Source organism: Ochlerotatus camptorhynchus, unplaced genomic scaffold (genome assembly GCF_037179485.1).
Source record: "Ochlerotatus camptorhynchus isolate MF236.1 unplaced genomic scaffold, CSIRO-AGI_Acam_v1.1 ptg000307l, whole genome shotgun sequence".
NCBI classification, from domain to species: domain Eukaryota; kingdom Metazoa; phylum Arthropoda; class Insecta; order Diptera; family Culicidae; genus Ochlerotatus; species Ochlerotatus camptorhynchus.
The window spans coordinates 2,457,170-2,469,319 of record NW_027040795.1 but is presented as its reverse complement, the minus strand read 5'-3'; the positions used below and the strand labels follow the sequence as shown (position 1 = coordinate 2,469,319).

The following is a 12,150-nucleotide window of genomic DNA, read 5'->3' as shown; positions in this document are numbered from 1 at the left end:
ACTGGGTATGGGTTGATTATAACTGCAATAGTTCGCTTGACAGTGCTGTTTTCAGATATTGTGGAATTGTGGAAGAAATGCAACGGAGCCCACTGCCATATACTACCATATCCTAAACAGCTCCCGCTGCTCGTCCGAGATCGCTTATTCAAGTGTTCGCAACTAGGCCTACTAAAGGGCGTCCACGATGAAATTGCCACACTATGAAATTGCTCTAACTTTTTAACCGTTGGATAGAATTTAATGAAAATTTGGGTGGATTTAGTTCATAGTGCATTATTTACATCCTGCAAGTTTTAAAGTCCTGTGATCAAAACTCGCGGAAATGGAGTCGAAAGAACAGCTCGTGCGTGATAAAATCTTGCGCATTCATCACGAGAACAAGGATCTCTCGCATCGTTCCATCGCTAAAACGTTGGGAATCGCGAATTCCACGGTGTCGCGAGTGATTAAGCGGTTTGAGGAACGGTTGACCACCGATCGGAAGCCCAGAAGTGAAGGAAAAAGTATTCCGTACAACACCAAAAATCACAACCGCGTAGTTGGGGCCTTCAACCGAAATCCGAATGCCTCCGTTAGGGATGTGGCTAAGAAGCTGCACCTAAGCCGAAGTTTTGTCCAGAAGGCCAAAACTAAGGCTGGGCTTCGAACGTTCAAGGTACAAAAGGCCCCTAATCGCGACGAGAAGCAGAACAAGTCCGCCAAAACCCGTGCCAGGAAGTTGTACCTCAACATGCTGACGAAAGTTGAATGCTGCATCATGGACAACGAAACATATGTGAAGGCCGACTTCAAACAGATCCCCGGCAACCTGTTTTTCACGGCCAAGGATAAGTTCAGCGTTCCGGAGCATGTCCGCACTCAGAAGATGTCCAAATTTGCGAAGAAATTCCTGGTTTGGCAAGCCATCTGCACGTGCGGGAAGCGGAGTGCACCTTTCGTGACCCAGGACACGATGAACGGACAGGTGTACATAAAAGAGTGCCTCCAGAAGCGGCTGCTTCCTCTCCTGAAGGCCCACAACGTCCCAACAATCTTCTGGCCGGATTTGGCCTCATGCCACTACTCCAAGGACGTGCTGAAGTGGTATGCGGACAATAAGGTCAATTTCGTGCCGAAAATGTTCAACCCTCCCAACACTCCAGAGCTCCGCCCCATCGAGAAGTACTGGGCGATTATGAAGCAGCACCTTCTTAAACGACCTAAGGTAGTGAAGACAGTCGAGGAACTGAAGAAAGTATGGGTTTACATGCAAAAAACGGTTGATTCACAGGTTGTGCAGAATCTTATGGCCGGGGTTAAGGCCAAGGTGCGGGCATTTTCGTATGGACTGTAAATAAAATACGAGTAAAATGGTAAAATGAAATTTAATAGTTATTTCTCAATCCCTGAAAATTTGATGGCAATCGGATGAAAACTCGAATTTTGCGAATCAATTTTGTGTGTGGCAATTTCATCGTGGACACCCTTTAGCCAGATTGGCAACATAGCAGGCAGCTGAACTCCACACGAGCCCCCACCTGTGCCCCTCATCGCACATGTTTTAACACCTTTAATTGTTCCAAATTCAAATTATTCTGCCTCATACGCACAGTTCAACCAGGTCCACAATTGCCTCACAAGATCTATTTCGTTCCTTCTATGTGCATGTGGCAATGAATACAAAAACAATAAAAATATCCACACGATCTGGCCCTAGTATAACGCTTTATCTAATCTAAACACCGCACATAAACATAACTATTCATTCTAGAACGCTGCATCGAACGGTTAATGAGTAAAAATGGTGCATCATGGCCTGGACATCCTGCCTGGCTTACCGACATGAAGTGAGCAAAAGCCAGCTAATTACACTCTAACACCGAGGCGTACACTTGACACATGAAGTTCTAGGTAGTACTACTACAGTGATCCCTCCATTTATGTTTCTCGGCTACCCTTCAGCCAATTGCGCTGATTTTGCTAACTACAGAAAATCAGCTGAATTGATTGAAGGACAGCCGAGAAGCAGCGGTGGGTAGATGGTACCACCGACCGCATAAATGGAAGGAATCACTGTACTTGCTTCTTCTGCCTACACGCTCTAGGGTGATGGAGAGTTTTTGCGGTCATCTTTTTATTCTCCATTCTAAGTATTTATGAATGTAACTAGGTTTGAACGAACACCAACAGCAAAATAACGAACGGATGCTCTGGACACGTTGTGGGTGGGTGGTGGGTTGGTGGATGGCGTGGTACATCGCAACACGGATGGTGGAAGGTGGTGTGAGTCACTGACTTGGAGGCAAGCAGGTCACAAATGGGAAACATATAATGAACCTAAACATCTAGGTAGGTAGGTATGTGGTGTATGTTTGTGAATACTGCTTTACTTGGTTTCGTTTTTCGATTTGTGTAGAATTTAATAAGCCCTCGTTCGCATTTCTGGGACAAATTCCAAATCCGCTTAGCCTTGCCCGACTGAGTACACTTTTAGGCAACCGGAGGAAAAAGGCTCACGCTTCACTGTTCTAAGCGGTTACGATTAATGGGGTGGCCTTTTTGTGTGCTTTGTTCAGTTGAGCTAGATTTCCGGCTTGGGATTTTTTTCTCCTCCTTCGAGGTAATTAATTTTTGGTTTGGCGGATTTTATTGTGCGTTTTTTTTTTATTCCTTTATTCCCTTAACTCCCTCGATACCGGAACGAGGCAAGTGGGAATAAAAGATGAAAACCCCCCGCATTGGACCTGGTACCTTTTTTTTCTTTATTTATTTCAGATGTCTGTAGCTCTGGGTTTTTGTGTTGGTTTTTGGGGTTAAAGATTTTCTTTCTCGGAGGCACAGAACGTTAGAAGACCTAGAGGATGGCATGGTTTACCTGATACCGCTGGGAACAGCACCGACCACAGCAGGACTGAAGCAACCCGGTGGGTCCTCCCGTTGTAGTGTTGGCCGAGTGGGATGGACTGGCCATCGGCGATGGCGATCCGGGCCGCTTCGTTTGGCCATTGTACTGAGTTTCTAGCTCGACAAACTCCCGGTCCTGAGCGAAATACAAAACAGAGATAAATCGTAAGGTTTTATCGGTATCGGGTGCTGTTGTACATGCTTTTGTCTTGATGGCTACGAAAGGAACGAAAGTTGAAAATCATGTTGAAGCAATACTTGGGAGTCACGTGAGAAAGAAGAAAGCTACACCATGTAGAACAACTTATGAATGCATGAACAAAAACCGTTGGATGTGGGTGAAGTTAGCAGCGGATGACTGAGAGAGAGAGAGAAAGAGAAAGATTTGCTTTGAAGTTTCGAGAAGGAAACAGAAAATGCTTTCTCAAAACCATGGACTATGCTAGATTGGCAGTTTTATCGGATGCAGTGAAGATTTTTTTACAACGCTTTTTGTCTACGAGTTGAAATAAAATCAATTATGTTTTGATGTCATATCAAGAACTTCAAAAGTTGGTTTGAATTTTGGCTGGCTTTTAAAAACATGATAAGTGGTTTAAATGATTTAAATTACTCTGTATATTCAAATATTATGTATATCAAATAAGGACAATCATTCGAATAGGTACACAATCGCGCGTAATAAGTATTCACAATCGCTAAAGAAAACTCGTTGTGAATATGTTCAAAGGAAGATTGATCAGCATCAAAACAACAGCAAAGAGTTTTGGAAAATTTTGAAATCTTTATTAAAACCTAGTAATTGCAGACCGTGGTCCATAACTTTTAACGGCACATTAGAACAGTCAGAACAAGTAATTGCAGCTAAGTTTAATGATTATTTTGAAGACAGTGTTTCATTGATTAATCAATCCATTGAATTGGTCGATGAAACTGACGAAATAAAACTGGCAGTTAATAGAAGTTGTAGATTTGATGTTTTTCACCCAATTACATTACATGAACTTAGAGTTATTTGTTTTTCATTAGGAAAATCGGCTGGAGTAGATAATGTTAATGCTAGAGTTATTCAAGATTGCTTTCATGTCATTGGCCACATCTTTCTGGACCTTATTAATGAATCATTGCAAACTGGACATGTGCCACAAATTTGGAAGGAATCCTTTTCAAAAAGTTGCTGGAACGATTAAAGCCGAAGAGTTTCGTCCCATCAACATGTTGCACACATTTGAGAAAATCTTAGAACTTGTGGTTAAAAAGGCCAGCTGTTGGAGTATTTAAATAGTAATAGTTTGTTGATACCAGAACAATCGGGATATCGGGAAGGTCATTCTTGTTAAATTTGATGTTAGTGAAGTGGAAAAGTAACTTAAAGTGTAAAGATACGATTGTTGCTGTTTTTTTTTCTATTTGGATCTTAAACGCGATTTGAAATAATTTCTAGGCTCTTATCAAGATCAATCAAGCGCTTTGAAATTATGAGTACTGCATATAAATGGTTTGAAAACTGTTTGTCTGACAGAACTCAACGAACTGTTTTTAATGTTTCCAGTCCCGTGAGGAATAACCTTGGAGTGCCCCAGGGAAGTGTATTAGGGCCCCTGTTATTTATTATGTATATTAATGGCTTGCGACGTGTTTTACGATTTTGCGACATTAACCTTTTTGCAGATGATACTGTGTTATTCATTGCAGCTAAGGATTTAGAAGTTGCCGTCTCACACTTGAATGAAGATTTGCAGTATCTAAGTAGATGGTTGAAGTGTAAGCAGTTAAAATTGAATACAAGTAAAACTAAATGTATGGTAATTTCGCGGAATCGATTAAATGAGAACGTCTCTGTTGTAATTGATGATGAGAATATTGATCGCGTTCAGGAGATTAAATATCTTGGCGTGATTATTGATGACAAACTTAAGTTCAACTCTCACATTGACAATGTCATCAAGAAAATTGCCAAGAAGTATGGAATTCTATGTCGATTGAAAAACGATTTAACTATTGCCAGTAAAATACAGCTATACAAATCAATCATCTCTCCTCATCTAGACTTTTGCCCATCCATTTTATTTCTGTCGAATGCAACACAAATATCGAGATTACAGCGCTTGCAGAATAAAATAATGCGTTTGATTTTGAGATGTAATAGATTCACTTCCTCAACTTTGATGTTAGACGCCTTACAATGGTTGTCGGTGAAGCAAAGAATTGTATATTTGACTATGATGTTCATTTTTAAAGTAGTTAACGGTTTGCTGCCTCGATATTTGTGTGATCGAATTGAAAGAGGAAGTGACTATCATAGATATAATACTAGAAACGCGGATGAAATAAGAACACCACATTTCTTGACTTGTGCTTCACAGAATTCATTATTTTTTAAAGGAATAAATGTTTTCAATTCGATGCCTAGACACATTAAACGTTCAACAACATTAGCAGAATTTAAGAGACATTGCATTTCACACGTTAAAACTGTCTTTTGAACGGTTATCCAGTGATTTTTTTTTTTTTTATGAATTGACAAATTATGTATCTTGACGAAGTTATTTTTAACGGATTACTTTGTATGGATAGCTGTTATAACGACTTTTTAATAATTATTGTAGCACTGCAAAAACTATTTTGTTCGCACGATGGTGATGATGGATTTTTGATATATGATTTAATAGTAGTAGTAAAAAAAAATAGTAGTCTACAAAGGTTTGAGCCTCGCGCGCGTATTACGGATATAGAGGACTGAATTAAACATTTGATAAAAAAAAAAATGCAATTTTGAAGCTTATTTGGAAGATACCTTGAGTTAGTAGTAAGTTTTCTGGCAAATGTTGAAGGTTCGTGAGCATTCCTGACATTGCTGAAAATTATGATAGCATCAGATTGCGGGGTTGCTAGTGTTATAGGATGCTTTGTTGATTGTTCATTAACTCTTGATTGCTTGTAATACTTATGAATATTTTATATCGCTGTGAAGCAACTGTAAACTCTAGAGGGAATTTATATATGTAACTGTAACCAGTTCGTTTTTGTTGCTAACCTGGTTAAAATGTCATATTTAATTGTCTTAAAGATAAATCGTCCAGCTCAAACCTTTGTACGGCTAAGATGTGGGACCATCATCATCTTTAAAAACAAATTTAAAAAAAATAGAGAAATTTAAATTTTAATCTCTTTTAAAATCTATATAGCTTTATTATTTTTTTAAATGTAATTGGGAATAACTTCTTTATAAAAAGAGATACAGACCATCTTTTTTCAACAAACCAAGTGTCTTAAGTAGTTGCTGAACGAACGGTAGACTGTTCGGTGATTTTGCCCACTTTTTCTGTAATTTTTCCCAGATATTTCTGTTGAGATTTTAGTTAAATTCCACAAAAAATTGTGAATTGATCTTAGTATTTAGTATACCTTGATTTGTCTGTTTAACTGAGAGGTAGAAAAATGCTGTTTTTTTATATGAGAGCTGGTCATAGACTCTGGGTGGTCACTGGATGGTCCTTTAGATGCCTTGATTTGTTTCCATAAGAATATGGAATGTGGCAAAGTGCTGATTTTATATATCTCATCTGGTCGTAGAACCTGAGTGGCTACTGGATGGTCCCCTGTAAGATCCAGAACATCTGTTAAATTAATACTTATGATATTTGTAACATAATCTTAGTATGTAGTATGGCTTAATTTATCTACATCACTGAAAGGTAGAAAAATGCTGATTTTTTTATATATCAGCTGGTCATAGATGTAGACTTTGCGCCCTGGTCTCCTGGATGTTGTCCCGTCGTATCCTTCAGTCTCAGTGGAATCCGTCCGTCCTCTTCTTCTCGTACTTTCAATCCCCTCGTCCACCTTTGTCCGTATCTGTCACTCCAAGAGTAAGGTCCCTTGAGCAATGTTGTATTAGCAGGGTATAGCTACAACCCCCTCCCCCCCTTAAGTTTATAGTTTGAACAATATTTATCAACGTCATGTTTTATTTCTTCCATTCAGATTCATTTGAACTTCATTGAGTTTCAATAAGATACATAGTCACTACACTGATGCAAAATTTGACTTTTTCGCTACATAGTGCTTATATGGTTTCAAATCGGGTCCTGATTAGCCTCCCAAAGTTACAACTCATTTGGTTAGAAACAGACTTCGCACAAGACATTTGAAGTTTACATGTAAATTAGTATGGGAAATCTCAACTTTTTGTTCATTGCCTTCTAGTCTTTTGCCATATTGAGCTGCAAAACAGTTCGATAGCCATTCTTATAGAAAATTTTCTCAGCTACAACTTTTCTGTAGATCCTTTCTATGTAAAACGAGACAGGAAAAAGCTATTAATTATTTAAGAGATTGGTAAACTTTTGACATGATCAAGCAGGATGAGACGTAAACACACATGTCATGTAAAATTAAGTGCTCCGAGACTGAAAAGTTCGTTACTCGACGAAAAGTACGTTTGATTGAGCTGAATTTTGCGTCTATTATGACTCAATTTTGTGTCATAATTGACGCTCGTATATGTCAGTCTCAAAGCACCTAAATTTACATGAATTTTTCTAAGCGTGTACAGTTGTTTGCTTTTGAAGCAGACCGATCTGGTGAATTATTAGATAGACATGAACAAAAATCTTGGTTTTACCATAGTAATACCCATACAAATTTCAAATGGTTTGTGCCATCTCAGTTTCTCACCAAATGGGTTCAAATTTTGAGAGGTGAGTTAAGATCCGATTTGGAATCGTTTAAGTATTGCGGAACGAAAATTTCAAATTTTGCATCACTTTAATAGTCACGGTACTTCACAGGCTGATTTCTAATCCGTTTTGCAACAGCACCTGGTTCACCAGAAGGTTCACAATCATCTTCAGGTGGTGTCTTATGCAAAGGAAGAGAATCTTCATTTACTTCATCGTTCACTGTACCAGAGCTATAATCAAGTGTGTCATCGCTGTCGCTATTCTCGGATTCAAATCCACTGACTTTCTTAAGATGTGCAGGACTACGCCTGTGCCTTTAGTCTCGACAATGGTATCTGTTCCTGATCTACGATTAACAATGTACTCCTCATTTGCAAAGTCAGTATCGAGCTTATTCTTCTCACGCATTCTTCTCATTCATTACCAGAGCTGTTCAAATTTTGCATCACTTTAATAGTCACGGTACTTCACAGGCTGATTTCTAATCCGTTTTGCAACAGCACCTGGTTCACCAGAAGGTTCACAATCATCTTCAGGTGGTGTCTTATGCAAAGGAAGAGAATCTTCATTTACTTCATCGTTCACTGTACCAGAGCTGTAATCAAGTGTGTCATCGCTGTCGCTATTCTCGGATTCAAATCCACTGGCTTTCTTAAGATGTGCAGGACTACGCCTGTGCGTTCAGTCTCGACAATGGTATCAGTTCCTGATCTACGATTAACAATGTACTCCTCATTTTCAAAGTCAGTATCGAGCTTATTCTTCTCACGCATTCTTCTCAGCAGAACCATTCACGAAAGTCACTTGCTTTCGCATGACGTCTCCGATCCGTATAATCCTTCCCTTTTTTTTTTTGAAACCAAATCTTGTGAAAGCTGGCATCCTCCTGGAAATTATGCAAAGTCGGAAGCTTACTCCTTATACGACGGCCAAGCATGATTTCTCCAGGGGATTTTTCCAGTGGATGGATGTTTGCTGGCATTATAAGTGAGCAGGTAAAGCCTTAACTCCTTTCTCCAGTCATGGACCAACTCTTGTGGATTCGTAGGCGCTTGAGAATTGAACGGTTTTGCCTTTCGACCTCCCCATTAGACTGGGGCCCAGTAGGAAATAGTATTCAATAGCTTCGCTCCGTTGGCTTTACAAAACTCTCGGAATTCAGCACAATCGGAGCTGAATTGTGGAGCATTATCCGCCTTCAGAATTGAAAGAATTCCGAATCTACTGAATATGATCGATAGCTCTCTGATAACGTCACTCGTGGTCGTACTCTTCATCTCGATGACCTCCAACCGGCAATTTTTCACGAATCTTTCAACAGCCTTGGCCACCAAACATTTGACCTTAAATGGTACACTAGACTTTGAGTGATCACTTGATGGTCCTGTAGGTGATGTGTTATATCCGTAAAAAATTTCAGTTCATACATTTGATTGTTGTATGCCTTAATTTGTCTCTATAACAATAGGGAATGACGCCCAAGGCTGACAGTCTCGTTAATAAAGAAAACTAAACTAAGCTAATAGGGAATGTGGCAAAAGGCAGATTTTAGGAAATGCAGAAGGTGTTTTGAACCCAAATTTTCAAAATTTGATTTTGAGTTTAGCCAGTATTGCATGAATCCGATGCTATATCTCTTTTTTAACTTGTGGAGAGTCGATCGGATGATATAGGGCAAGTATGTGAAGAGCAAGGTTACCAGTGCACCGGAAAATCGAAAAAAAACCGGGAACTTCAATATCAAATCGGTAATAAATTAACTGAATCTATTTTCAGAAAAAAAATAAGTTTTTGGGAATTTGAAAATTTGTTAAAGTTTTTAAACCAGACTAGATTTTTTCTTATAAAGGAATTTTGACAAATTTTTGGATTTTAGAATGTATGTCAGGGATAACACCAATTTTTCCTGAAATAAATTTAAGGGAGTTTAAGAAAGAACTCTTAGAGATATTAGACTTTGATTTCAAGTTACTTGAGTTCAGGTTCAGAGTTAAAAATTTTAAGTAGCTTTGTGGAAAATTCCAAGTCGAAGATATGAAGATCCATGAAAAATACCAAAGGAATCGAATGTACGATTCCAAAGGATAATCTGAGAATAATTTCAAGAGAATTACAACTGCATCCCGAAACAAATTTATAGAGAATTGGAAGGAAATTTCTTAGCAAAAATTAAAAAGAATTAAGAGGAAAACTCAAAGATAATTCTACAAATAAATCAATTTTTTATTGAGAATTTTAAAGAGAATTCTAAAGAGAATTCTAGTGAATTTTAAATTGAACTTCATGCTTTTTTGGATTGATTTGCAGATAAGTTCTAGACTGTTACAAATCCATTTTTAGGGACTTCCAGATAGAATCCATTTTAGAAGAATTATGAAATAATCTCTATGAAGGGAAATGATTCCAAAGGCAATGCTTGAGAATTTTAGAAAAAAGGCCTTAAAAAGGGTTTTGAGTAAATGTCCTTGGTAGTGATGGCAAGGTTTTCTCCGGAACGGGAAAAGGAGGTGCACAATTTTGCACCTAACGGGTGTTCAATAAAAATGAGAATGATTTCAATACAGTCGTACCTCGATATAAAGCAACGTTACGTTATATCGAGTTACGTTATATCGAAGCAAAAAAAAAATATTTTTTTAAATCAAAACTGTTTATCGTAACCCAAAGATGACCCAATTTTTTTTCTAGTCATCTAACAGGTTTACAAAACCTTTCTTATATAATTTTCCCCAATTTTATTAGATAAGTTCCCAAAGCTTAAATGAAAGATATGAAAATGAAAAAAAAAAAGTACTAGAGTCTGTGCCTAGGGGCACGAACGGAAGGTTGATGTAGGACCGCGATTGGTCGGTACACTTGTTTTTGTGCTTAGTTCTTTTCGTTGTTTAAAATCTATATCCTTAAAACTCTTTAAATATTTCAAATGGTGCCGTTTGTGTGAACATGGAATCGATACCAACAGTGAATGAACTGCTGCACTGGTGGTTTATTGGTAAACGTGATTTCCTCTCATCCCAAAAGCCCTGGGCTTCAATCCCAGTCGGTGCCTGTGGGGTATTTCTGGGGCATAAAATCTCTGATCATGAGGGAAGTAAAGCCGTTGTATGGGAGCTGGCTCCCTGGCGTCGGTAGCACTGGTATTCAGTACGGAAAACAAATGAAGGAAAAAAAAGTAAATCAACTTTTAAGTACAACCGCTGCATTGTTTTAATATTACCGATGAGTTTTCTACCGGGGTCTTATAGTCAAATCATCTAGTCAGTAAAGGCACGGTGTTACCAAGCCAGAGGCGGTTGGTTCGATTCCCGGTCCGGTCGAGGGAATCTTTCGGGCTGAAAATGTTCTCGACTTTCCTGGGCATAGAGTATCATTGTGCTTGCCACACAATATACAAATTCATGCATTGGTAATGCATTGAGGCGAATCAAGGAACCTAATGAAACGTGCCACACAAGGAAGAAGTGTTAGTTTGTGATGTCCGTGCGAGAGAATATAAATTCATCCTGCCTGCTGCCGTCGGAGATTCGCGTTGATTTTCTCCTGTATCCGATTCAGGATAACTTTGCAAAGAACTTTGAGAACAATACACAGTAACATGATGCCTCGCCAATTGTCGCACACAGTCAGATCCCCTTTCTTTGGGACCTTCTCTAAGATGCCCTGCATCCAGTCGGCCGGAAAAGTCGCGGTGTCCCAGATATTACAGAATAGTTGATGTAACATTTGTGCGGATAGCATGGGGTCAGCTTTGAGCATCTCTGCTAATATGCGATCGAACCCTGGAGCCTTGTTGGATTTCATGCTTCGGATAGCTGCTTCAATCTCCTGCAGTGATGGGGCCTCGGAATTGACGCGAGTGATGCGCCGCACCCTAGGCGGATCATGGCGAGATGTTGATGGCTGGTTGGCCGTCGAAAATTGAAGAAGTTGTTCGAAGTGCTCAAACCAGCGTTTCAGCTGATCAGTGTCCTTCACTGGCATTCTCGGGTTCATCCTTGCCCCACTCAAGCGTCGTGAGATATCGTAGAGGAGGCGTATATCGCCAGTGTTTGCGGCTTTCTCCCCTTCTTCGGCCAGGGAGTTCACCCACGCTCGCTTGTCCCGTCTGCAAGAGCGCTTGACTTCCTTCTCTAGAGCCGAGTACCATTGACGGGCTTCGTTCTTGGCTCCTCTAGTTCTCGCCCGCACTATCGTGGCTTTTGCTTCTCTACGCTCCTCAATCTTCCGCCAGGTTTCATCTGTGATCCACTCTATTCTCTGGGTGCGCAGCTCACCCAAGTTGTTCTCGCTTGTTTCTATAAAGGTATTCTTGATGGCCGTCCATTGTTCTTCTACGCTGTCACCTTCTGGAACGTCCGCAGCTCGAGTCTCAAGTTCTGCAACAAAAGACCTTTTTACCGCTCGATCTTCAAGTCGGTGTGTGTTGAACCGCCGCCCGAGTCTCTCCTCCCGTCGCAGAAGGAGATTTTTAACAAATTTATGGTCGTCCAGAAAAGGACCGTTTTGTCGTGATAATTGAGTAATGCTGAGCTACTATTAGGGTGTTCAATACAGATAAAGCTGGCGAGCTGTATGTTGT

General features: G+C 39.7%; 1 protein-coding gene across 5 annotated transcripts in view; it reads right to left on the bottom strand.

Annotated features, from left to right (window-relative positions):
- Shal (Potassium voltage-gated channel protein Shal) overlaps nucleotides 1–12,150 on the bottom strand; it is a 635,870-nt gene that overhangs the window by 49,671 nt on the left and 574,049 nt on the right. For 4 of the 5 annotated variants that reach the window (XM_065229083.1, XM_065229080.1, XM_065229081.1 and 1 more), the window contains one exon: nucleotides 2,858–3,022. The exons of the other annotated variant lie outside the window; for it this stretch is intronic. In XM_065229083.1, the coding sequence (XP_065085155.1) occupies nucleotides 2,858–3,022 (165 nt within the window). The remainder of the gene's footprint in view (nucleotides 1–2,857; nucleotides 3,023–12,150) is intronic. 5 annotated transcript variants of the gene reach the window in all.